At 46.4% G+C, this 27,500-nt stretch overlaps 2 protein-coding genes across 2 annotated transcripts in view; both read left to right on the forward strand.

Moving 5' to 3' along the window:
* The first annotated feature begins 5,834 nt into the window (after nucleotides 1-5,834).
* LOC133023303 (NACHT, LRR and PYD domains-containing protein 3-like) lies at nucleotides 5,835-17,494 on the forward strand. The gene is made up of 11 exons (XM_061090302.1): nucleotides 5,835-5,901; nucleotides 6,114-6,181; nucleotides 8,804-8,995; nucleotides 9,096-9,215; nucleotides 9,661-9,854; nucleotides 10,082-11,909; nucleotides 12,708-12,881; nucleotides 13,418-13,591; nucleotides 13,972-14,145; nucleotides 14,526-14,699; nucleotides 16,117-17,494. The coding sequence occupies exons 3-11, from the start codon at nucleotides 8,952-8,954 to the stop codon at nucleotides 16,130-16,132; spliced, it is 2,898 nt and encodes a 965-aa protein (XP_060946285.1). The 5' UTR covers nucleotides 5,835-5,901; nucleotides 6,114-6,181; nucleotides 8,804-8,951; the 3' UTR covers nucleotides 16,133-17,494.
* A 2,299-nt stretch (nucleotides 17,495-19,793) lies between these two features.
* rapgefl1 (Rap guanine nucleotide exchange factor (GEF)-like 1) overlaps nucleotides 19,794-27,500 on the forward strand; it is a 17,127-nt gene continuing 9,420 nt past the window's right edge. Inside the window, exons 1-2 of the mRNA XM_061090516.1 lie at nucleotides 19,794-19,996; nucleotides 21,296-21,558. Of these exons, the coding sequence (XP_060946499.1) occupies nucleotides 19,794-19,996; nucleotides 21,296-21,558 (466 nt within the window). The remainder of the gene's footprint in view (nucleotides 19,997-21,295; nucleotides 21,559-27,500) is intronic.

A 27,500-nucleotide genomic window follows, 5' to 3' on the forward strand; every position in this document is an offset into this window, starting at 1 on the left:
CAACAACAGGAGGACACATTCTAATATTCATATTTCTTTATCCAGGTTGTTTCGCTGCAGTCTGTCAGAGATCAGCTGTTCTTCTCTGGCTTCAGCTCTGAGGTCAAACCCCTCTCATCTGAGAGAACTGGATCTGGGTAACAACAACGACCTGCAGGACTCAGGAGTGAAGGAGCTGTGTGGTTTTCTACAGAGTCCAACCTGTCGACTGGAGACTCTGGGGTCAGTTCACTGACTGACTTCTGTAGATCTCATATCTACAACACAGCATTTATACACAATTTATCTCATTTAATCATAATTTAACATAATTCCTCTTTATGCATAACGTGAATCAATTCATTAATTAATCTGTGACATTTTAAATATTCAGCTACTTGTTAAAACACTGAGTTTAGTTCTGGATTTCCTAAACTGATCTGCAGGACAGAGACCGGGTCCAAATAATCTATTTGTACTGAATCAGGACTCGTTTTTAGTCCAACATCTGATTTCATATTTATCTTCCACGTTATGAGTCTGTGCTGATATGAATATGTGTCTGTTATTTTTACACATGAACTCAGTTTCATTTACAGTTAAGTTTAATTCTTTATCCAGGTTGAGGCTCTGCAGACTGTCAGAGATCAGCTGTTCTTCTCTGGCTTCAGCTCTGAGGTCAAACCCCTCTCATCTGAGAGAACTGGATCTGAGAAGAAACAACCTGCAGGACTCAGGAGTGAAGGAGCTGCTTGATCTACAGCAGAGTTCAACCTGTCGACTGGAGACTCTGAGGTCAGTAGATGGGTGGAGTCAGTCCACGCTGCTTTCATCAGTATTTTACTAAACACAGTCAGGATCACAGATCCAGGGTCTGTGCTACCAAGCAGGATTTGTGGTTATCAGGTTAACTTCAGGTTTAGTTTGTTCAGTCCTACGAAGCTCGTCCACTTCTTAACGAGGTAAATCACCATGGTAACTTCTGATGAACGGCTAACCTGCTCCAGGTTAAGTTGGAGATCAACCCGTATAGAAGCTCCGCCCACTGACCACAGTGACTCTCCACTGTTGTGTGGTGCACACTCTCCTTAAAGGGACGGATAAGGGAAGTTTAAATCAACGTCTGGTTGGTTCAGTTGATCTCTAACTCACCCAGAACATCTCAATGTCTCCAGACTCATCCTGTCCCCAAAACACCAGAGGACCTCAGTCAGCTTCCTGGAGACAGGTCCATGTGTGTGTCCTCAGAGACAGTGAGACAGTGTGTGTCCTCAGAGACAGTGAGACAGTGTGTGTCCTCAGAGTCAGTGTGTGTCCTCAGAGACAGTGAGACAATGTGTGTCCTCAGAGTCAGTGAGACAATGTGTGTCCTCAGAGTCAGTGAGACAGTGTGTGTCCTCAGAGACAGTGAGACAGTGTGTGTCCTCAGAGACAGTGAGACAGTGTGTGTCCTCAGAGACAGTGAGACAGTTTGTGTCTTCTTGTCTTCCACTCGTCTTGTTAGTAAACAACAGATTCAGATCTCGTGGCCTCAAGTTATTTATCTCGTTCACATGTTATTATGTCGTGGTCACGTAATATATTTTACCAGATGCCACCAGGGGGCGCTGTAACTTACACAAGCTGGACCACAGCTGACAGCCTCACACGAGGGACAGAGACGTCTTCATCTGATCTGAGACAGTTTGTCCTCTCACTTCATCAGTGAAGAACTGATCAGGTGGATCTTTGTCACAGCTCTGAGATCAGTGGGACTGAAGCCTCTCCTCATCACCATGGTAACCAGGAGCTCTTTCTACAGAGCAGAACCTCTGCTGAGGTCCATCTGTCTCATCTGGTCCCAGTTTGTCAGAAGCAGATGTTCATCAACACACAGTGAAACATGTCTTCACCTGTAACAGCAGTAAATCCACCTCTCAGGTGTCCACTCTGCACTTTGACATGCAGAGGACACACACTGAGCTCTTAGCGTGTTCATTCCAACACGTGAACATGAAGCAGAGAGGAAGCTGCTCCACCTCTGAACAGGACTGAAGTCCCTGCTGCTCTTTCTACTGGATGAGCTGCATCACTGACTCACAGCTGATGAAGTGAGTCTCTGTGACACTGATGTCTTCTTCTCTCAACAGGTGGGAGGGGGGATCTTACTGGACCTGAATGTGTAGAGGACAGTGTGTGTGGACGGAGGCTGAGCTGTGTCCTGAGGATCCAGAGGCTGAAGCAGCAGCAGCTTGTGTGTAGTCTCCAATCTACACAACCTGTAATCTGCATGTGTTTGTGAGATGAAGCCGGAGCACCTGGAGAAGACACGCCCCCTCCTCCCCCAAATTCAATCTGTTAAATATATATAAAAACTATAATTTGTTGCATTTATAAAATTATAGAACGACAATGAAAAAAAATGTTGAGATTTTATTGCTATTTTTACGTGTTACAAAAAAGGAAAACACCAAACTCTTATGAAGAGGAGAACAAAATACATGTGCAGGCCGACTTTGAAATAAATTAAACACAGAACTCTGCTTTTTCTGCTCCTCTCCAGCTTGATACTTTTCAGCAGATGCTGTGAGCTTGCTCTGGAAATGTCTTTAAACATGTTTTGTTGTTTGTCAATTCCTCGCCACATGAAGCATATACAGGTAAACCTGCATCGTTGGCAGTGACAGCAAATGAATCTGTCCACGCAGAATTAAACTCTCTATTTCCTCCCAGACTTTTCTCTTTTGGGATGTATCCATGGTTAGCTTACCGAGGCTCTCGTCTGTTTCCTGTCGGTTTGAGATGCTGTAAGTTTTATTTTGAACTACGTTAACGTCACTATTCTTTTGAACTTTGGGTTATAATTCACAAAACCCTTTATAAACTTTTCTTTCTGAAATAAAGTTGAACCTCTTTCCACCAGATGAGGTGAGCTCATGAATGATGGACGTGTTGGGTTGAGGAGGCGTCGTGATGGATCGTAGCATCACACGACTCAGACTTTTAATAACACATCTCCTTCAATATTATATATACATATATATAAATAAGTTAAGCTAAAATGCAGTGCAAGTGCAGCAGTGTTCATGAAGTCAAATATATTATAACCAAACTGATCAGAAACACTTGAACAAACATCAGTGAGATAAGAACTGAAATGACAGAAACATCTTTGACAAACATATTTAACGTCTTCTTTGATTATTTGTTTATGTCCATGTCCCATCTGCTCACATGGAGGAGGAGGTTTATGACCTATACTGCAGCCAGACACCAGGGGGCAGTGTCAGTCTGGTTCAGCTCATTTGTTATGTGTTGATCGACTGTTCTGATTGGATGTTCCTTCGTGGTTATTTTTTTTATGAATCTACTTCCTGTGTTGAGCGCAAGCTGCTGTTTAAAGACGTGTTTGACCTTTGACCTGAGCTGACCCGACAGTTCACTGTGACGAAGAGGATGAAGATGTGTAGTATGTGTTGAACGTTGTCGTCCACTCAGAGGATCAATAAAGATTATACTGACGATCAACGTGTTTTCATCGTTTTCTTCTTTTCCTGCCCCCCCCTGTCTTTGTTATGTTCTCTCTCTCTCTCTCTCTCTCTCTCTCTCTCTCTCTCTCTCTCTCTCTCTCTCTCTCTCTCTCTCACACACACACACACACACACACACACCTGCTTCTCTAATAGAATATGTATGACCTGGAGGGGGTGGAGCTTATGTAAACTGAATGACAGCAGCCGCAGCCAATCAGCTCAGAGAATGAACACAAAGTGATAAAAGGATCATTCCGCTGTTTTCTTTTATTTATTGAACAGTGTCACATGACAGCAGCATGTGTCCTCCAGGGGGAGCAGTCCTGTTTGCAGGGGGAAGATGGGTAGTGTGTGTCTGTGTGTGTTCACGGACCTGTTCAGGTTACAACACTCACACAATGACCAACACATCAACGTGGGGTCATGTGTCTCTGGATCAACAGTCACATGTTGACAAACAGTTTGACTGCTACACACGATGATCACTTCATCACCAAGAAAAACACACAAACCGGATTCTAACATCACAAAACCAACAAACATCTGAAAACATCACAGTTCCTGGATTCACGTCACAAATTGATTTAGTTCAACACAAAGTTCAACACAATGAAATCACTTTGAGTTTAAAATCAGAGTTTTGTCTTTGACACAAACGATCAAAACTGAACTTAAAAATGGGACGTTTTCATTTCTGCATCAGGTGCAGAGCGGTGGTGGCTTTTCTACTTTTGACCCACAGGTGGCGCTGCAGTATAACAGCAGTACATCCCAGTCAAAGCCTTTATATTCAGTCTATGAGTCAAACACATGGATCATTTCCTCTGTGACAAACCAGATGTAACGAGAAGAAAAACATCTCAGAGAGAAAAGTTCTGTTTCTACTTGTCTCTGCTTTAATGCTCAATAAACATCCTTCCACCGACTTCACTGGAATCATGACTCAGCGTTTCTTTCCTCTTCAAACAGGTGGAAACATCTCGTCCTTGGTGATCCAGACACTTCGAATGGTGCCGAGTGCTTGTTCGTTGAGTCAGCTGTTTTCACTGATATGAATAAAATCTGAATCTGACTTTGCTTTCTTACTCACTAATCTTACTATGACATCATATCTGAATAGTCTCACTTACTGATTGAATCCATTACTCTCTCTCTCTCTCTCTCTCTCTCTCTCTCTCTCTCTCTCTCTCTCTCTCTCTCATTGTATTTAGTTTGACATTATCACCATTAACTTTTCCCCTGTCTCCTCTGAACATGTATAAACTGTTTAATCTGCTTCCACTGTTGCTAATGTGGGAGAAACCATCTGGAGAGGGCCGACCACCTCACACGTCTGGAACAACATCTTCAAAGTGCTGGTTCTGGATTGTTCTGCTCCAGGTGACACAGATTCAGTCCAGAGGAATCCAGCAGAATAAAAACAGACGCAGCATCAGGTTCCCTTTTCCCCGACAGGAATACATTTATTTGAATTTATTTCAAATGATAAAAACAAGGGTTGGTTAACATGAAATGACCACAGGTTGGTTTCTTCTTGTTAGAGTAGAGACAAGGTGTGAACCTGAGGAGACCAGCGTGACGCCTCACCTGTGGGTCAAGGTGAACGCACACGCTGGACAGGAAGTGGACTTTCATTTGTCCTTTGTGTCTCTCGTGTCCATCAGCCACCAGGTCCCCCCCCCCCGGATGTTGTTGTTTGTAAAGAAACATGATCCTGAAAGTTTATTCTTGTTGGCAAAGTGTCACACGTGCGTTCAGCTCCTTCACCCTCATGTGGTCACACATCCAGAGAGTCTGCTACTGTTCAACTCGTCACCATCTCTCTTTCCTATATTACAACCTTTTTACAACATACAAATAGATCAATAACTATGATTAACATATTCCATTATGTAAATACACAATATTTATTACATTTTCAAATAGACTCGTTTCTTATTTACTCTGACGTCATCATCTTCCCCCTAAGAACAAATCAATCAGAATAAAAGCACTGGTACCGCGGAGAGAGACAACAGATGTGTGTAAGGCAACGACCAGCAGGGGGCGCCACATGGCTGAGAACGGAGAATCTGCCCTGAACAAGCTCTTCTTCGTGGTCACTTCTCCTGATAGAGATAGATCTCTTTGAAGATGTCATTAGTGTTTTAAAGTCAAGCTAAAAGCAAAGTGTAGTAAAGAAGCTCCATGTTCTTCAAACATCTGGACCTGAAGTGTTCCTCTTGTTCTGGTTCGCTGCTCCCAGCTCCAATCTGTACAAACTGCAGAGCACACACACAGACACACACACGCACACACACACACACACACAGAGGCATGTGATTTCCTGTAACTGCAGAGCGGAAGTGAAAGTGTTCAGACTCGTTCTAACAACAAGCAGCAGACGCAGGAGACGTGAAGTCTGAGGCTGGTGAGTGTTCATCAACATTTATATTATTCACTCATATTATTTTACAGTCAGTGTTTTTCACTGGATCCAGAGACAGATGTGAACAGCAGGTCTGGATCAAAGAGCCTTCAAAGGACTAATTAACAGAGTTAACTCACAGCTTCACTTTTTTATCTTCATCTGTTCATCAAGTGTTTAATAACACAACGTGTTTTCACAATCATACGTTACAGCAGTGGTCACCAACCAGTGGAGAGTCTTCACTGTGGATCCCAGTAAAGCTCTGGACTCACTGGCTGAGGTGTGAGTACACACACACACACACACACACACACACACACACACACACACACACACACACACACACACACACACACACACACACACACACACACACACACACACATACATACACACACACACACATACATACATACACACACACACACACACACACAATGCTCATTATTGTTATTCAACGTTTGTTTATGGCTGTGCTGTGACGGCTGAGGTCTCGAGAGGAGCTGAGGCAACACAGAGCCAAAAAGGGTGGTGCGTTCAAGGGTGTTTATTTAAGTTGGAGAAAGCAGAATGACGGGTTCCGCTGATGGCTCCGGGAGTTCTTCAGTGGGGAGGAAGACAGGAGGGTCCAATAGTACAGGTCCTGGGGAAGATTTGTATGCGCTTCATTTACCGGAGAATATCTCAACTGTTATAGACTAATATGACCCCACTGAACAACGTGGGATGTGTGACAAAATCTCTATCCGGGACGAAAGTCATGAAAATGACCACTATAGGTGACACTATTATTACACTACAGGTGAATGGGACTTTTTTTCCCCTTTATATTAGTGCTGTCAAACGATTAAAATATTTAATCGCGATTAATCGCATTTATGTCATAGTTAACTCGCGATTAATCCCAATTAATCGCAAATTTTTATTTATTCTAAATATCCCTTCATTTGTTTTTTTTCCATAATTTTTTTTCGTTTTTATGCTCTTATCAACATGGAAAAGCGGATTGGCTTGCTTTATGCAAATGTTTTATTTTATTGAAAAACAACATTGCCAAACAGGGCGGTACAAAAAAAATGATAAAGTGCACATTTCAGGTAAACAAGGACTCAGCCTATAGTGCAGTTAAACCATGGCTTAATATTTTATCTTTTTCAAGTTTGCTGTGAACATAGCAGTCAGGCCTCTTATTTCAGAAACAATGAACCATAACAGTTAGGTTACCAATAAAAGGTAAGCCTACTACTTCTTTGCTTTCAGCCAGCTACTCAAACAGACAAGCAACAATATAACAAACAAACAAAATACACAGGCTAGTGTCGGCCTACTTTGAAATAAATTAAACACAGAACTTTGTAGGGCTATTTGAGTCCTCCCCATATTTGTGGAAAATGTATGAAATTAGAAGTACCCTATTTTTAAATAAATAAAACCATATAGCTGCAGCCTAATAGTGTAACGGACTGGGTTTATGTTTATGTTTGGTTTTGACGTATGTTCAGTAAAACACTGTGTTGAAGGAGCGCTCTGATGTCTGAGGGTCAGTGAAGGGTTCGGGGTGGAACATGTGACTGTTTGGACCAATAGGATGGGGTTGGATCGGGGCTCAATGAGGAAGTGAAGTGTTGTTGATGTGTGCAAGTGAGAAGTGCACATGTTCGTGTAGAGGATTATAAAAGCTACTAAACCACGAAGAAGTTCCGTGTCCTGTGTAAGCGAGGGACGCTAAAATAGCTTAAAAATATATATTTTAGTTGGCGAAATATTAAAACAAAAAGCGAGAGCAGGTCAGACTGGATCCGAACACAGATACTGAAGCTGCAGCTCTGCTTTAACTCGCGTTAAAAAAATTGACGGCGTTAAAATGGGTTTGCGTTAACGCCGTTAATAAGGCGTTAAACTGACAGCTCTACTTTATATATATCCTCATCAATTTCTACCAGGTTAATGTTCATATAAAGATAAATACTTTTGGTTTTACACTTTGTCTAAAAAATAATATTAAAATATGCAAATGAGGCGATATCTCATTATATATGCGTACATAAACCCTTGAAGCTACAGATTTTCTGAGGTGATCACAATGTTCACAATGACCATGATTATAAGGTCATAGAAGAGTGTAAGCATTCTGATTTGATATAAATAAAATGGCTAAAAAAAGTTACAACTATTACCTATTACATAAACTAGCAACATACAGGAATCGCTAGTTATTTATTAACCTAAACTTTAAAAGCTTACATTTCCTAGCTGTTCTAAATATTGCTGTCATCACCTCCAACTTTTTTTTCAACAAAAGTTTACTAGGCAGCCATAGTGACCTGAGGTCATAGCAGAGCACATGGCTGTCCAGCAAGGTTCCTCCCAGCACTACATGCGCTGACTGGCTGTGATACAACCAGCAACATTTAACTAAACTTGCAGCTCTGAACACTGTCCACAAACCAGACAACTCTTCTCTGATTCTCAATGTCAACTGTCCACAGCTAACAGAGAGTGCAATACAAATGGCGGAAACATTCTTGGTCAAATGTCTCAAACCATCAACAGACATGGAGACATTTGACGACCTGCGCATTGCTGCGTTCGATAGTAATGTCCTCAAGAGAGAGAGAGAGAGAGAGAGAGAGAGAGAGAGAGAGAGAGAGAGAGAGAGAGAGAGAGAGAGAGAGAGAGAGAGAGAGAGAGAGAGAGAGAGAGAGAGAGAGAGAGAGAGAGAGAGAGAGAGAGAGAGAGAGAGAGAGAGAGAGAGAGAGAGAGAGAGAGAGAGAGAGACCATGCATCTATTTCACAATAAAAATGAATTGATTCAGTCGACAGAAACGATGAAGTGCTTTTATTTTGAAATGGGTCGGCGACAGGAAGTTGCAAATATTTGTGTTTGTGACGTTTTCAACAGATAAACATTGAAACTGGTGTGAAAGATCATTTCACTGAGTTCTGCTGTAAACTGAGCGCAGAACCAGAAGGAAATAGACCAGACCTTGAATATCTAGAAGAGCAGCGCGGCCTGAACCACAACTGAGCCGCAGCCGGCCCGGTGCAACATGGACGAGGACACTTCAGAGCAAGTTGGACCCTCACACACAAAGTAAGAGACCTGCTACAAACATGTGAAGCTCCAAACTGAATCCTCAGAGAATGAACCAGTGAATGATGTGTTCTGAATAAAAACATGTTTGTGTTTGTAGAGGTCAGGACCAGAGACTGAGAGCAGAGTCTCCAGGGTCCAGCTGTCTGTCTCTGAAGAGTGACCAGTCCATGGATCCTCCTCTATGCTTCAGTAATGAACCTGGACCCTCACACACAGAGTAAGAGACTGTTTCTACTGGGACCTGCTCTGAAGAGGATCTAGTTTCCTCTAGTGTGGCCCCTGCATTAGGATACAGCTTCATTGAAGTTGGTGACTAATCTCTCAGAATCACTCAAAGAGCTCAGACCTCCACCAAGAACCAACACGCTCCTTATGAAACCACTTTGAAATCCACTAGAAACTTATTTTGATTTGGATCTGCATCAAATTCCACACACTGCTAAACATCAGTCCTCTGAACATGTCTATGAAAGAGGACCCCCCCCCATCTGGTTCACAGACCACAACCTTCCACCAAGTTTACTGGTAATCTGTTGTTTTTTATAATCCCACTAACGAACCAACCAACGCACAAACATACTGGGTGAAAACAAAACCTCCTTGACAGAAGTGATGACAACCTGTGACTGTGACATGTGAGTTATCAGGACATGTCTTCACAGGGAGAGGAAGAGGAGTCATGTTTCTGAGGAGGAGCAGTCGTCCTGCTGTGCTTCGTGTCAGGACGTCCTGAAGGATCCAGTCTCCACCACACACTGGTTCTTCAGACAGTGGACCTCATTCTGGGACCAGTCTGGTTCTTCAGGAGACTCCCTGTGTCCCCAGTGTGGACAAAGATCCAGAACAGGAGCTGGAGGTCAGACAGCCGGTCAGAGCAGCACTGTACATGTGTCTGCTGATGTCTTCACCTCTGACAACAGCACATGTGGTTTACTTTGTTCGTTCATACAGCATCAATATTTAACATCGTTAGAAAAGCACAAAGTTAAAAAGCTTTTATTTTCTGTAGTTTTTCTGTATCTGATGAAAACAATCAGCAGATTCTCAGATTCTCTGTCTCTGACATTGTTTCTTGTCTTTCAGCAGATCGTTGTCTTCAGGAGGTTTTAGATGAACATAAGCTCAGTCTGAGGAGGAGATGTGAACATGTGACTGAAGGAAGTGATGAAACAGGAAGTAGAACCCTCCTCAACAGGATCTACACTGAGCTCTACATCACAGAGGGACAGAGTGAAGAGGTTAATACTCAACATGAGGTGAGGCAGCTTGAGACGGCTTCCAAGAAGAAGATCCTCCATGACACTCCCATCAGGTGCCACGACATCTTTAAAGCCTCCACTGACCAGCAGAGCAGCATCAGAGTCGTCCTGACCAACGGCGTCGCTGGCGTTGGAAAAACCTTCTCGGTGCAGAAGTTCACTCTGGACTGGGCAGAGGGTTTAGAATACCAGGATGTGGGTCTGCTGACTGTGCTTTCGTTCAGGGAGCTGAACCTGGTGAAGGACCAGCAGCACAGTCTCCTCACGCTGCTCCGTGTTTTCCATCCAGCGTTACAGAAGCTCACGGCAGAGACGCTCGCTGTCTGTCAACCTTTGTTCATCTTTGACGGCCTGGATGAAAGCAGACCTTCTCTGGACTTCAACCACAGGAAGCTTGTGTCTGAGGTCACACAGAGGTCATCAGTCAACGTGCTGCTGACAAACCTCATCCGGGGGAATCTGCTTCCCTCGGCTCTCGTCTGGATAACCTCCAGACCTGCGGCGGCCAATCAGATCCCTCCTGCATGTGTCGACAGGGTCACAGAAGTACGAGGCTTCACTGACGCCCAGAAGGAGGAGTACTTCAGGAGGAGATTCAGTGATGAAGAGCTGTGCAGCAGAATCATCTCACACATCAAGACGTCCAGGAGCCTCCACATCATGTGTCAAATCCCAGTCTTCTGCTGGATCAGTGCTACAGTTCTGGAGCACATGTTGACCACAGACCAGAGAGGAGAGCTGCCCAAGACCCTGACTGAGCTGTACTCACACTTCCTGCTGGTTCAGACAAAGAGGAAGAACAACAAGTACGGTAAGAAGAGGGCTGACAGGGATGTTCTCCTGAAGCTGGGGAGGCTGGCTCTGAAACATCTGGAGGAAGGAAACATCATGTTCTACCAAGAAGACCTGGAGCGGTGTGGTCTTAATGTCCCAGAGGCCTCGGTGTACTCAGGAGTTTGTACTGAGATCTTCAGAAGAGAGTGTGTGATCTTCCAGAAATCAGTCTACTGCTTTGTTCATCTGAGCATTCAGGAGTTTCTGGCTGCAGTCTACATGTTCCACTGTTACACCAAGAGGAACACAAAAGAACTCAACAACTTCTTGGGAACATGCGAGGACACAGACAGTACCTTCTCCCTGGATGACCTCCTGAAGAGAACCATGGAGAAATCCCTCACCAGTACAAATGGTCATCTGGACCTGTTTGTTCGCTTCCTTCACGGCCTCAGTCTGGAGTCCAACCAGAGAGTCTTAGGAGGCCTGCTGGGTCGGACAGAGAACAAACCAAAGATCATCCAGAGAGTCTTAGGAGGCCTGCTGGGTCGGACAGAGAACAATCCAGAGATCATCCAGAGAGTCATCAACAACCTGAAGGAGATGGAGAGTCGTGGCATTTCTGCTGACAGATGCATCAACATCTTCCACTGTCTGACTGAGATGAACGACCACTCAGTTCATCAGCAGATGAAACAGTTCATGACGTCAGAGAACAGATCAAAGGAGAAACTCTCTGGGATCCACTGCTCAGCTCTGGCCTACATGCTGCAGATGTCAGAGGAGGTTCTGGATGAGTTTGACCTGATGAAGTTCAACACATCAGAACAGGGTCGAGGGAGACTGATCCCAGCTGTGAGGAACTGCAGGAAGGCTCGGTGAGTGTGTGTTGGTGTGTGTGTGTGTGTGTCTGTGTGAGTGTGTGTGTGAGTGTGTGTGTGTGTGTGTGTGTGTGTGAGTGTGTTTGTGTGTGTGTGTGTGTGTGAGTGTGTGTATGAGTGTGTGTGTGTGTGTGAGTGTGTGTGTTTGTGTGTGTCTGTGTGAGTGTGTGTGTGTGTGTGTGTGTCTGTGTGTGTGTGTGTGTGTGTGTGTGTGTGTGTGTGTGTGTGTGTGTTTGTGTGTGTGTGAGAGTGTGTGTGTCTGTGTGTGAGTGTGTGTTTGTGTGTGTCGGTGTCGGTGTGTGTGTGTGTGTGTGTGTCGGTGTGTGTGGGGGGGGCGGTGTGTGTGTGTGGGTGGGTGTGTAATAAAGTTATTATTATTATGTACATATGAGAACAACTCGTTTGAGGATTCAGACATACGACCATGTGGGGTCCAAGGGAGATTATTATTATACATATATATAACCATATGTATAATATATATATATATCCATATATAAAATTTAATCACTTTCTCTTTGAGTCAAAATGTGAAGAAATCCCCTAAAGACAGACTTGAGACTCAAGAGGCCATGAACATGTTCTGTGACCTTGACCTTTGACCTCTGACCACCTGAATCTAATGAGTTCCTCTGTTAGTCTGAATGAAGCTTGAACCAAATCTGAAAGGATTCTCTTGAGGAGTTTTTAACAAAGAGGGGATTTACCAGGGTGAGGGTCACATGATCACGTTTTGTATGAATGTTGTGTTTTCTGATTTAATTCTCACAGATTTTATATTTTCTTTAATTACAGACTCGGTTGGTGTGGACTCTCAGAGACTCACTGTGAAGTCGTGGCCTCAGCTCTGAAGTCAGACCCCTCACATCTGAGAGAACTGGTTCTGACTGTATTCGACCTGCTGGATTCAGGAGTGAAGCTGCTGTGTTCTGGACTGGAGAGTCCAAACTGTCGACTGGAGACTCTATGGTCCTTAAATCCTTCTTCACTTTTCAGACTTTCTTTCTTATTGGGTCATTATTTATTTAACTTGTCTCAGTTCTGCTCTGCTCACTGTCCCTCAGTCATCTGTCCCTCACCCAGCCTGTCAGTCACGTCCACCTCATCAACTCCATTCACCTGCACTCACCTGCTCCTGATCACTGAGAAAGTCTCAGTAAATAACATGTGGACTGAGGCCGAGCACTCGTCCTCCTCAGGTTTTCAAAATAAGACACATTCTTATTGAAACACGTTGGACAGTTGATAAGTATAGAAACAAACAGGAAGTGACATCAGGAGCCGTCCCTACTTTAAACAGTGTTTAATTACACAAACCAGCTCAGTGACCAACACACAGAGAAGAAGCTGATGAATGAAACAATGGTCCAACATGTCTGATCTGATATTTATCTTCAGGTCACAGACTGGACTGAGGTCAGCAGCATGTTGAGAGTCTGTGTTGACATGATGACGATCCACAACAACAGGAGGACACATTCTAATATTCATATTTCTTTATCCAGGTTGATTAACTGCTGGCTGTCAGAGATCAGCTGTTCTTCTCTGGCTTCAGCTCTGAGGTCAAACCCCTCTCATCTGAGAGAACTGGTTCTAAATAACAACAAGCTGCAGGACTCAGGAGTGAAGGAGCTGTGTGGTTTTCTACAGAGTCCAACCTGTCGACTGGAGACTCTGGGGTCAGTTCACTGACTGACTTCTGTAGATCTCATATCTATTAAACAGCATTTATACACAATTTATCTCATTTAATCATAATTTAACATAATTCCTCTTCATACATAACGTGAATCAATTCTTTAATTAATCTGTGACATTTCAAATATTCAGCTACTTGTTAAAACACTGAGTTTAGTTCTGGATTTCCTAAACTGATCTGCAGGACAGAGACCGGTTCTAAATAATCTATTTGTACTGAATCAGGACTCGTTTTTAGTCCAACATGTCTGATTTCTTATTTATCTTCCATGTTATGAGTTTGTGCTCACATGAATATGTGTCTGTTATTTTCACACATGAACTCAGTTTAATTTACAGTTTAGTTTTATTCTTTATCCAGGTTGTTTGACTGCGGACTGACAGAGATCAGCTGTTCTTCTCTGGCTTCAGCTCTGAGGTCAAACCCCTCTCATCTGAGAGAACTGCATCTGAGCTGGAACAACCTGCAGAACTCAGGAGTGAAGGAGCTGTGTGGTTTTCTACAGAGTCCAACCTGTCGACTGGAGACTCTGATGTCAGTTCACTGACTGACTTCTGTAGATCTCATATCTATAAAACAGCATTTATACACAATTTATCTCATTTAATCATAATTTAACATAATTCCTCTTTATGCATAACGTGAATCAATTCATTAATTAATCTGTGACATTTTAAATATTCAGCTACTTGTTAAAACACTGAGTTTAGTTCTGGATTTCCTAAACTGATCTGCAGGACAGAGACCGGGTCCAAATAATCTATTTGTACTGAATCAGGACTCGTTTTTAGTCCAACATGTCTAATTTCATATTTATCTTCCACGTTATGAGTCTGTGCTGATATGAATATGTGTCTGTTATTTTTACACATGAACTCAGTTTCATTTACAGTTAAGTTTAATTCTTTATCCAGGTTGAAGGAGTGCAGACTGACAGAGATCAGCTGTTCTTCTCTGGCTTCAGCTCTGAGGTCAAACCCCTCCCATCTGAGAGAACTGGATCTGAGAGGAAACAACCTGCAGGACTCAGGAGTGAAGGAGCTGCTTGATCTACAGCAGAGTCCAACCTGTCGACTGGAGTCTCTGAGGTCAGTAGATGGGTGGAGTCAGTCCACGCTGCTTTCATCAGTATTTTACTAAACACAGTCAGTATCACAGATCCAGGGTCTGTGCTACCAAGCAGGATTTGTGGTTATCAGGTGAACTTCAGGTTTAGTTTGTTCAGTCCTACGAAGCTCGTCCACTTCTTAACGAGGTAAATCACCATGGTAACTTCTGATGAACGGCTAACCTGCTCCAGGTTAAGTTGGAGATCAACCCGTATAGAAGCTCCGCCCACTGACCACAGTGACTCTCCACTGTTGTGTGGTGCACACTCTCCTTAAAGGGACGGATAAGAGACGTTTAAATCAACGTCTGGTTGGTTCAGTTGATCTCTAACTCACCCAGAACATCTCAATGTCTCCAGACTCATCCTGTCCCCGAACACCAGATGACCTCAGTCAGCTTCCTGGAGACAGGTCCATGTGTGTGTCCTCAGAGACAGTGAAACAGTGTGTGTCCTCAGAGACAGAGAGACAGTGTGTGTCCTCAGAGACAGTGAGACAGTGTGTGTCCTCAGAGACAGTGAGACAGTGTGTGACCTCAGAGACAGTGTGTGTCCTCAGAGACAGTGAGACAGTGTGTGTCCTCAGAGACAGTAAGACAGTGTGTGTCCTCAGAGTCAGTGTGTGTCCTCAGAGACAGTGAGACAATGTGTGTCCTCAGAGTCAGTGAGACAATGTGTGTCCTCAGAGACAGTGAGACAGTGAGACAATGTGTGTCCTCAGAGACAGTGAGACAATGTGTGTCCTCAGAGACAGTGAGACAGTGTGTGTCTTCTTGTCTTCCACTCGTCTTGTTAGTAAACAACAGATTCAGATCTCGTGGCCTCGAGTTATTTATCTCGTTCACACGTTATTATGTCGTGGTCACGTAATATATTTTACCAGATGCCACCAGGGGGCGCTGTAACTTACACAAGCTGGACCATCTGGTCGTCTTCATCTGATCTGAGACAGTTTGTCCTCTCACTTCATCAGTGAAGAACTGATCAGGTGGATCTTTGTCACAGCTCTGAGATCAGTGGGACTGAAGCCTCTTCTCATCACCATGGTAACCAGGAGCTCTTTCTACAGAGCAGAACCTCTGCTGAGGTCCATCTGTCTCATCTGGTCCCAGTTTGTCAGAAGCAGATGTTCATCAACACACAGTGAAACATGTCTTCACCTGTAACAGCAGTAAATCCACCTCTCAGGTGTCCACTCTGCACTTTGACATGCAGAGGACACACACTGAGCTCTTAGCGTGTTCATTCCAACACGTGAACATGAAGCAGAGAGGAAGCTGCTCCACCTCTGAACAGGACTGAAGTCCCTGCTGCTCTTTCTACTGGATGAGCTGCATCACTGACTCACAGCTGATGAAGTGAGTCTCTGTGACACTGATGTCTTCTTCTCTCAACAGGTGGGGGGAGATCTAAGTGGAGGTGAGTGTGAAGAGGACAGTGTGTGTGGACGGAGGCTGAGCTGTGTCCTGAGGATCCAGAGGCTGAAGCAGCAGCAGCTTGTGTGTAGTCTCCAATCTACACAACCTGTAATCTGCATGTGTTTGTGAGATGAAGCCGGAGCACCTGGAGAAAACATTTCCCCTCCTCCCGCAAGTTCAATCTGTTAAATATATATAAAAAAAAAAGTTTGTTGCATTTATAAAATTATAGAACAACAATGACATTTTTTATTTTTATTTTATTGCTATTTTTACGTGTTACAAAAAAGGAAAACACCAAACTCTTATGAAGAGGAGAGCAAAATACATGTGTAGGCCGACTTTGAAATAAATGAAACACAGAACTCTGCTTTTTCTGCTCCTCTCCAGCTTGACACTTTTCAGCAGATGCTGTGAGCTTGCTCTGGAAATGTCTTTAAACATGTTTTGTTGTTTGCCAATTCCTCTCCACATGAAGCATATACAGGTAAACCTGCATCGTTGGCAGTGAAAGCAAATGAATCTGTCCACGCAGAATTAAACTCTCTATTTTCCTCCCAGACTTTTCTCTTTTGGGATGTATCCATGGTTAGCTTACCGAGGCTCTCGTCTGTTTCCTGTCGGTTTGAGATGCTGTAAGTTTTATTTTGAACTACGTTAATGTCAATATTCTTTTGAACTTTGGGTTATAATTCACAAAACCCTTTATAAACTTTTCTTTCTGAAATAAAGTTGAAGCTCTTTCCACCAGACGAGGTGAGCTCATGAATGATGGACGTGTTGGGTTGAGGAGACGTCGTGATGGATCGTAGCATCACACGACTCAGACTGTTAATAACACATCTCCTTCAATATTATATATACATATATATAAATAAATGAAGCTAAAATGCAGTGCAAGTGCAGCAGTGTTCATGAAGTCAAATATATTATAACCAAACTGATCAGAAACACTTGAACAAACATCAGTGAGATAAGAACTGAAATGACAGAAACATCTTTGACAAACATATTAAGCGTCTTCTTTGATTATTTGTTTATGTCCATGTCCCATCTGCTCACATGGAGGAGGAGGTTTATGACCTATACTGCAGCCAGACACCAGGGGGCAGTGTCAGTCTGGTTTGATTCATTTGTTATGTGTTGATCGACTGTTCTGATTGGATGTTCCTTCGTGGTTATTTTTTTTATGAATCTACTTCCTGTGTTGAGCGCGAGCTGCTGTTTAAAGACGTGTTTGACCTTTGACCTGAGCTGACCCGACAGTTCACTGTGACGAAGAGGATGAAGATGTGTAGTATGTGTTGAACGTTGTCGTCCACTCAGAGGATCAATAAAGATTATAACTGACGATCAATGTGTTTTCATCGTTTTCTACTTTTCCTGCCCCCCCCCCCGTCTTTGTTATGTTCTCTCTCTCTCTCTCACACACTCTAACACACTCACACACACACACACCTGCTTCTCTAATAGAATATGTATGACCTGGAGGGGGTGGAGCTTATGTAAACTGATTGACAGCAGCCGCAGCCAATCAGCTCAGAGAATGAACACAAAGTGATAAAAGGATCATTCCGCTGTTTTCTTTTATTTATTGAACAGTGTCACATGACAGCAGCATGTGTCCTCCAGGGGGAGCAGTCCTGTTTGCAGGGGGAAGATAGGTAGTGTGTGTCTGTGTGTGTTCACAGACCTGTTCAGGTTACAACACTCACACAATGACCAACACATCAACGTGGGGTCATGTGTCTCTGGATCAACAGTCACATGTTGACAAACAGTTTGACTGCTACACACGATGATCACTTCATCACCAAGAAAAACACACAAACCGGATTCTAACATCACAAAACCAACAAACATCTGAAAACATCACAGTTCAAAATGTTCTCCTTCAGATACAAATGATTCACCTTGTTGTGTTAACTTTGTGTAAATGTCCTGTTGTTGTGTTTGATGTCTTCAGACAAGTGATGGATCTTTATCAAACGTATTGATGTGTTTGTGTCAGTATTGATCACATGATCTCTCCTGCTGACTCAGCGTTTACTTCTTCTACAAGATAACTGAACCATCGTCACGGCAACAGAGAAACATATATATAAATATATATACACTATACACTATGTGTGTTTGTGTTTATGATCATGAAAGTATTTATTTTTTGTCGTCAGCTCTGGAAGTGAACGTGCACACGCATGCGCACGTGCTGGTCTGTCAAGATCCAGCAGCTGCAGCAGATCAGCCCGGGGGGGCGGGGCTGTGGGGGGGCGTTACGATTCATTTCACTAATTTAACAGGGGGGGGCCTCCGCAATGTCCCCCCCCCTCCTGCTCCTCCCTCCTCCCCCCTCCGCTGCTCAGAAGTCCCACGGTCCTCGAACGCACCGCGCCAGGCGGGTTTTCCTCCTCCTCCAGGTGTGAGGGGGATCGAACCTGTGACGGACGGTCGACCCGCTCATCACCGGACCAGCCTCCGAGGAAGCAGCGCCTTGCCGCGGGACTCAGGCCGGAGAACAGCACCTCGACACGGCTTCACATCCCAGGTTCCACCGCCAGGGGGCCGAGGCTCGAGGGAAGGAGGCCGAGGCAGAGCGCGCGAAGAGCGGGCAGCAGGAGGCCGAGGCCGCGGGGGAGAACCGGAGAACCGGGGGACCGGAGAACCGGAGAACCGGAGGACCGGGGGACCGGGGGACTGGAGGACCGGAGGACCGGAGAACCGGAGGACCGGGGGACCGAGCACCAGAGCACCGAGGACCGGAGGACCGAGCACCGGGCACCGGAGGACCGAGCACCGGAGGACCGGGGGACCGGAAGACCGAGCACCGGAGGACCGGAGCACCGGAGGACCGAGCACCGGAGCACCGGAGGACCGAGCACCGGAGGACCGGGGGACCGGAGGACCGAGCACCGGAGCACCGGGGGACCGGAGGACCGAGCACCGGAGCACCGGAGGACCGGAGGACCGGAGGACCGAGGGACCGGGGTTTGTGTTGAAGGGAGACCCGCAGTGAACCGACAGAGACAGACGGGGTAGAGAAGCTCTCTCCTCCACCTCCTCCTTCACCTCCTCCTCCTCCTCCTCCTCCTCCTCCTCCTCCTCCTCCTCCTCCTCCTCCTCCTCCTCCTCCTCCTCCTCATCCTCCTCATCCACCTCCTCCTTCACCTCCTCCTCCTCATCCTCCTCCTCCTCCTCCTCATCCACCTCCTCGTCCTCATCCACCTCCTCATCCTCCTCCTCCTCCTCCTCATCCACCTCCTCCTCCTCCTCCTTCACCTCCTCCTCCTCCTCATCCACCTCCTCGTCCTCATCCACCTCCTCATCCTCCTCCTCCTCCTCCTCATCCACCTCCTCCTCCTCCTCCTTCACCTCCTCCTCCTCCTCCTCCACCTCCTCCTCCTCATCCACCTCCTACACCTTCACCACCTCCACCTCCTCCTCCTTCACCTCCACCTCCTCATCCACCTCCTACACCTCCTCCACCTCCACCTCCTCTTCCTCCTCCTCCTCCTGAGACGCCTGGCGGAGCTTCACACCTGCAGGGCCGGAGGATGTAGCACCACCTGCCGCCTCCTACAGCTCCTCCTCCAAGCAGTCTCTGCACCATCAGCCCCCCCCCCCCTCATCCATCACCCCCCCTCTCGCGCCCCCCCACCATGCCGGCGGGCATGAAGCCCCTGGAGAAGTTCCTGAAGAAGCAGACCACCGCGCTGACCCGGGCCGGGGGCTTCGTGGGCGGGGCGGCGGACAAGGCCAGCGGGGGGGGCGGAGCCTCCCGGCGGAGGGCCAGTCTGTCCCGGGTGGTCCCGTTCTTCAGGGAGACGTCCCCAGAGGGGGGGCCGGCTCGAGAGGTGTTCAGGTACCTGGATCTTTTGAGTTGTTGTAGGTTCAGCTGCAACACGACACTTCACCACTAGATGTCACTACATTCTACACACTGACCCTTCGATAGGGGGGGGGGGTCGTACATTAGCAGAAGGGGCAGGCTGAGCTGGCCGGCCCCCTGCGGCCCCCTGCGGCCCCCTGTCAGCCGCTGCATCCACACGGTGACACTGTAGTTTTAAAAGGCATTGCTGTTGCTATGGTTACACCTGGCACTCACACTACTTTGGAAATTCAGACGCATTAAAACAGAAAAGTTTATAAACACTTCGCTGGTCTCGTCTTAGCTTAAAAACTCCGGAGCTGCGATTTATTCTGGACGAACAGAAACTGAGACGATTAGAAACGATGACGCAGACGTTCTCTTCCTGATTGGTTCTCCTCCGTCACATGACTCAACGAGCAGCGATCAACATGAAGCGTCGCTAACACTTCCTGTCAGTAGCACTTCCTGTCAGTAGCACTTCCTGTCAGTAGCACTTCCTGTCAGTTACACTTCCACCTCGTTGTTCCGGCCATAGCTTTATATATAAAGTCTAGATGTCTCGTTCGACGGAGCCGGACGTCACCACATGGCGGCCATCTTGCTACGGGGCAGCTCGCTCACCCATAACATTGTGTTGGTAGTGGTAAATAACCATAACTTGCTCAATTTTCAACCGATTTTTAAACGGTTTGGTTTGCATTTTAGAAAATAACATAATTATTCATAAGTATGCAGTGTCATAACTACATCTCTGACGTTTATAACAAACCAAACCGTTTAAAAATCGGTTGAAAATTGAGCAAGTTATGGTTATTTACCACTACCAACACAATGTTATGGGTGAGCGAGCTGCCTGTAGCAAGATGGCCGCCATGTGCGGACGTTCGACTCCGTTGGCCCGGCAACGCAGACGAGACATCTAGTATTCATATATAAATCTATGGGTCCGGCTCCTCCTTCAGAGGAGTTTCTGTTACTAGGAACCGACTGCAGAGGAGACAATCTACTTCCTGTTTACATCACATGACACAGGTTTCAAACGCTCATGTGGACGGAGGTGGTTTCAGATCTGAAGATGCTCATCCCATCATTCTGTTGGTCTCTCAGCTGATTGGTCGACTCACCTGTCCGTCACACTCGTTCTGCTCCGTTCACTCGTGACTGATTATCTACGAAGTCAAACGGTTTCCAGCAGTTCTTTTGTTTCTTGTTGTTACGACAGTTCCCTCCACAGTTCCTCTGTTTACCGGAGACACGTGATTAAAGCTTTACCTTCTCTGGCCCCTGCAGCCCTGACAGTGAGGAGCCCCCCCCCTGGCCCTCAGCGGGCGGGACCGGCCCGGCGCCGAGCAGCGCTTACAGCTCTGGATCTGGTTCTGGAGGAGGAGACGTCCGCAGTCCGTCCCTGTCCAGCGACGAGCAGAGTTCCGAGGCCAGTCTGATCACAGAGAGCGGAGGAGGAGGCGGGACTCCTCTTCACCCCGACACCCCCGACAACCTGACCCTCACGGTGCTGGACAGCGTGGGGGGGAAACGCTACGTGCACTGCAAAGGTAAGAGACCAGGTCACATGGGAGATTCTGTCCCCAGGGACCGGAGGGAAAGTAGCTCGGTCCGAGCCACGCTACCGGCTCCGGGTTTTACACGAGTGGATTTAGAGACGATGGTTTGTGATGACATCATCAGGAAGTCACAGCGAATCACGTGTGCATGTGTGCGACGGCCGGAGTTAACCTCTGACCTCTGCTGTAGCCTCACGAGGGAGAAGAACCGAGGCGTCAGCTTCTGCTGCAAAAACAATGACTGCTGTAAATATGATTTTATTCTAGATGAAAACCAGATCATGAAAACCTGTTTTTAGAGAGTTCATCACGGCTGCAGATTCACTCCTCTGCTCCTCCGTCACACTCTATCACTCCTCGACGTGGAGAACCTGACGCCTTCAGTTTCCACCTGAAGCCTTCAGGAGGAAACTGAAGCGATGTCACAAACAAACTGTAAGAGCTTCTTATGCTCACTGGCCCGACTCCAGCTCACCGGCCCGGGCCCGGGTCCGGCTCCACGGCCTGGGTCCTGCTCACCGGCCCGGGTCCTGCTCACCGGCCCGGGTCCGGCTCCACGGCCTGGGTCCTGCTCACCGGCCCGGGTCCTGCTCACCGGCCCGGGTCCGGCTCCACGGCCTGGGTCCAGCTCACCGGCCCGGGTCCAGCTCACCGACCCGGGTCCGGCTAACCGGCCCGGGTCCAGCTCCACGGCCCGGGTCCGGCTCACCGGCCCGGGTCCGGCTCACCGGCCCGGGTCCGGCTCACCGGCCCGGGTCCGGCTCACCGGCCCGGGTCCTGCTCACCGGCCCGGATCCAGCTCACCTGTCCGGGTCCACAGCACGAGCCTGGAGCAGCTGCTCCACACGCTCTATGATCTGCTCGTCATCATGAAGCTTCACATTCTTTGCTTCATGTCACAGGAACGATATAAAACTGTTAATGTAGAAAGCAGAAATCATCATTGGCTCTGCTGCTTTAAAATAGACCAAACAGATATTTAATGATGAACTAGATGATAATAAGCAGATGAATTCAGACTGAAAATGATTGAGCATCTTCTGTCTGCAGAGAACAGATACATGTTTATCATCTATGGTTTCTGAGAGGAAATATTCAGCCTGTTTTCATTTGACTGTTCTAACAGTTCCTGCAGCCTCTTTGTGTGTGAGTGTGTGTGTGTGTGTGCATGTGTGTGCGTGTGTGTGTGCGTGTGTGTGTGTGTGCGTGTGCGTGTGTGTGTGTGTGTGTGTGAGATCCAGTGGTTACATAATCGCTGCCGACCTCTTTCAGAAACGCAGCCTGCTTATTACAGCTGAAGTGGGTGGGCAGGCATGCGTATGTGTTCCTGCAGGAATCTGTGTGTGTGTGTGTGTGTGTTTGTGTGTGTGTGTGTGTGTGTGTGTGTGTGTGTTTGTGTGTCTGTCTGTGTGTGCGTGTGCGCTCCATATTTTCAGAAACACAGATCAAGAAAAACACGATAGAAAAACATGAGGCTATTCAACATTTACACATTAATATGAATATGTGAATATATATACTGTATGCTAAGAAAGAGAGAAAGATCTCAAATGAAAAGACTATGGAAAATCAAATCAACAAATACAAAATTATAGAATTAAAAATTATAGTTTTAATTGAATTAAAATATTTGAACAAAAACCTTAAGAGGTTCAGTGAAGAATCTCACTGAGTAAAAAACAAACGTATGTGTCTGTGAAATCAGTTGTGTCACTTGTGTCAGTTGCGTTAGTTGCGTCAGTTGCGTCACTGACCGGAGTCGGGTTGTGTGTCTGCACGCCGCTGCCACTTCCTGTCACTTCCTGTCACTTCCTGTCAGAGAGTTAAGAGAGAAGCTCTAACAAATCCAACAGAGTGAAACATCCTCTTCCTCTTTCACTCTTTGTGTGCAAGAACAGTTTCATATTTATGTTTTCATATTCTAAATTAAAAAGTAACATCTGTTGGTACGGTGACACATCCGACTCAGCACCTCTGACCTGTGTGAATATGATCCGACCAAATGAAAAGGAGCAGGTTAAAGTGTAAAACTCTCATTAATAATAAAGAGTGTGGGGGCGGTGGGGGGGGTTGGCTGACATGCAAACACCTTTCATTTGCTGAATAATTAATAACTTATAAGACTATAGCCTGTCATCAATATGTTTCTGGATATTAATGTATAATCAGAACAGAAGTGATGTCATGGATTCTTTAACAGCAACTGTTTAAATTAATGAATTCTACACAAGTCTGAATCTGTATAAATCCAGTGGATCAGATGTGCTCGTCTCATGTTGATATTTTAGTTTCTGTCTCCAGAAGTAGCAGCAGAGTGAGCGCTCCTCCTCCTCCTCCGTTAGAGCAGTTAGCACTTCGACCCCCCCCCCCCTCTTAATGATCATAATTCACTAAATGATCATCAGCTGTTTGAAGAAGACTTGAAACTAGAGACTGAGACAGAAACTCCTGAATGTTTACTGACGTTATAAAGTGAGAAGTCACTTTCTATAGAAACTACCAGTGGAGTCGCCCCCTGCTGGTCACTACACAGAAGACAGCTTCAGGCACTACTACTGGCTTCACTTTCTGGAGCCGCTTTAGTTTTTATCAACAAACTCTGATCGTGTCGCTCGCTAAATGAAAAAAGTAAGAAGGAAATATTTGTTCAGAACCAAGTGAGAGTCGGGTTGGGTCGTATCTGGTCGCCTGTCAGGTCACTCCCCTGAAACCTGCGTGAGCAGCGAGTCACGTGACCTGTCGCTAGCTGAAGATCTTTTCTAACTCGTCCGGTCGAGCTGCATGTTTCAGGTGTGAAGACGCTCGAGGGCTATTACCTGCAAACCCGACGCACAGGTTCCTCAACGGACAGAGTCGTTTCTCACTCACGCTCCTGGGAAGTGATTTCACCTCCTGCAGCTGACGTTGTGTTTGTTAGCAAATTGCTGAAGTGGGCGTGGCCACCAGGGTCTCACCACAGCAGCCAGAGACTAACCGTTCACTTTCCAGCGTTTTATTTAGAGACCAGGTGAAACAAAAACTGAACTACAAACATATATCAGGTAATTTGTCCGGTTGCAGCTCGGTAACGTCTCTTGTGTTGCCCCCCCCCCCCCCTGACTTTTGAATCGGAGGAGAATTGATTGGCCGACAATTCTCAGCTTAGCCAATCCCCTCTCCCTGGTCAACCTGGTTCACTCAGCCACCGCCACATGAACAGAGCTGTAAATTAGGTGATCCCCCTGGTGGCCAGCTGCAGCATAGGTCGCTGACACGACCTCCTTCACATGAGCAGTGCATGTGTGGGCGGGGCGTCGCTACTGTGGCAGCACGCCACTCCAACAGGAAGTGGAGATGCAATGCATCCTGGGATAGGTTGGGATGAAAGACGCCAGTGAAGTGAACTGGTCCCACTGCTGCCTCTGAGGGAGGCGGAGCCTAATTTGATTAGCATCCACATTGAGCCAACAAGACAACATCTCTCTGCTGTGATTGGTTGAAGGTCCAGCTGCTGCGTGAGTCGATAACGAGCCTTTAATCAACTCAGAGGCTTCGGACGTGTTTGTAATTATGAACGTAGGAAGATTCTCTTGATTTATTTAACATCAAGCAGCCGATGATCACAAGTTCAGACGTGTGGAAACATGATGAACATGAGCAGAGAGACGTGGTGTCCTCGGGTGAGGACGTGTCTTCAGACTCGTCCTCGGGTGAGGACGAGTCTGAAGACACGTCCGAGGTGTTTCTGTCTCAGCAGCTGGGAAATTACACCGTACTTCATATTTAATTACTGCAGAGCCAGAGCCTGACCCACATCCAGCTGCAACACACACTCACAGACACACACTCACACACAGACACACACACAGATACTCACACACACACACACACACACACAGACACACACTCACACTCACACACAGACACACACTCACACACACACACTCACAGACACACACACTCACACTCACACACAGACACAGACACACACACTCACACACAGACACACACACTCACACACAGACTCACACACACACACACACGCATCATAAAGCTGCTGCAGTGTGTGTCTCTTCATGTTTGACGTCACAGTCGGGAGGTTTTTGAAAAGAGAGAGAACGTGAGAATTTGAACGAGCACAACTTCCAGGCCCCTCCCACCCCATAGTAACCATAGCAACATACAACATGGAGAAAACATGTCACTAACACCAACTAACCTTATCATCAGAACTGAGCTAACGTTAGCTCGACTGCATCATGAGATCTGTCGCCTGTAAACCAAACTGAGGTCCCGCCCACACTCCTCCTGTTTCTATGGTTACGCCTGGCAGAGCTTCCAGCCTCTAAATCAGAGACTAAACGCTGCTGTGTGTGTGTATGTGTGTGCGTGTGTGTGCGTGTGTCTGTGTGTGTGCGAGTGTGTGTGTGTGTGTGTGTTTGTGCGTGTGTGTGTGTGTGCGAGTGTGTGTGTGTGTGTCTGTGCATGCGTGCGTGTGTGAGGAAGTTTTGACAGGGTTTATTCCTCTTTTATAAAACGGTCGGACAACTTTTTGTGTATTTATTGTTTTACACACACTGATAATAATATACACAAAACACTGAGCCAGTGATGAGCTGCCACACAAACAACACGACCACGTGAGAAAGTTGGAGACGTCACAGAGAACCTCATGGTGTTGATCCGTGTAAACAGCTCAGAACATGAGGTCTCCTCAGTGATGACTGAACACAACCTGAGGATGTTAGTAACACACACACACACACACACACACACACACACACACACACACACACACACACACACAAAACACACGCACACACTGTGACGACTGAGGTTATTGTTGTTGTTTGAATGTGAGTGTATGTCTGAGGGTGTGAGTGAGGGTGTGTGTGTGTGTGAGTGTGAGGGTGTGTGCGTGAGGGTGTGTGTGTGTGTGTGTGTGTGAGTGTGAGGGTGTGTGCGTGAGGGTGTGTGCGTGTGTGTCTTTGAGACTGAACCTGATTGTCTAGAAGTGAACACCCTCTCAGGAGCAGACGTGTTGTTGCAGGTTCGAGTCGGTGAAACAATGTCAACAACATTTCTACTGAATCAGGTCCTCACAAGTCTGTCCTGTGTTGTGTGTGTTTGTGTTCCAGTCCTACTCATGTTGTGGGGACTTCACACAGTCGCATTATCATCACTTGAGTCGCCCCCTGGTGGGTGGCTGCAGTATAGGTCACAAACCCTGCCTCCTCCATGTGAAGCCCGATTCCAGCTCCTGCCAGAGGTCCGGTGTGTGTGTGATCACACACATGGTTCTGGTTCTGGGACATGGACCAATCCTCAGAGGTTTCATACTGTGGTCTCCATGGTAACCTGCAGCGTCCTTCGATGTTGAGTGACGTCTGTTTGAACCCTGGAGTCAAAAATGTATACACTGAAGAAGAAGAAGAAGAAGAAAGTGAAGGTAAAGTGTCGGTGAGGCAGCGTGTGGGAGGACATTTCTGCTTTTCCTCTTTCCAAGAAGAGATGAAGTGAACAAGCTGCCCACGTCTCTGCTTTCACCTTCCTCCTCCTCCTCCTCCTCCTCCTCCTCCTCCTCGACCTCTCGGAGCTGCAGGTTTCTCTCGTCCGACTTCCTGTGTGTGACGACCTTAGTGCAACACTTTTTGTTGTTATTCCGTGTTTGTGTATTGTATAGACACATATGTAGTGTGTGTGCGCCGTTTCATAAGAGGCTCTTTAGCACCTGTTCACATAGCAACCAGCTCTCGACAAGACATGTGGAGAGGAGGAGTGGGAGGAGAGAGAGAGAGGGAGAGAGAGAGAGAGAGGGAGAGAGGGAGAGAGGGAGAGAGAGAGAGAGAGAAAAACACTTGGACTTAAATTAGACGCTTCAGATCTGAAAACCTCCGACTTCTCTTCACAGAAACAGAACACGTCCATGTTGTTTCTCTCAGGAGAAGATTTCA

This window comes from Limanda limanda, chromosome 17, assembly GCF_963576545.1.
Source record: "Limanda limanda chromosome 17, fLimLim1.1, whole genome shotgun sequence".
NCBI classification, from domain to species: domain Eukaryota; kingdom Metazoa; phylum Chordata; class Actinopteri; order Pleuronectiformes; family Pleuronectidae; genus Limanda; species Limanda limanda.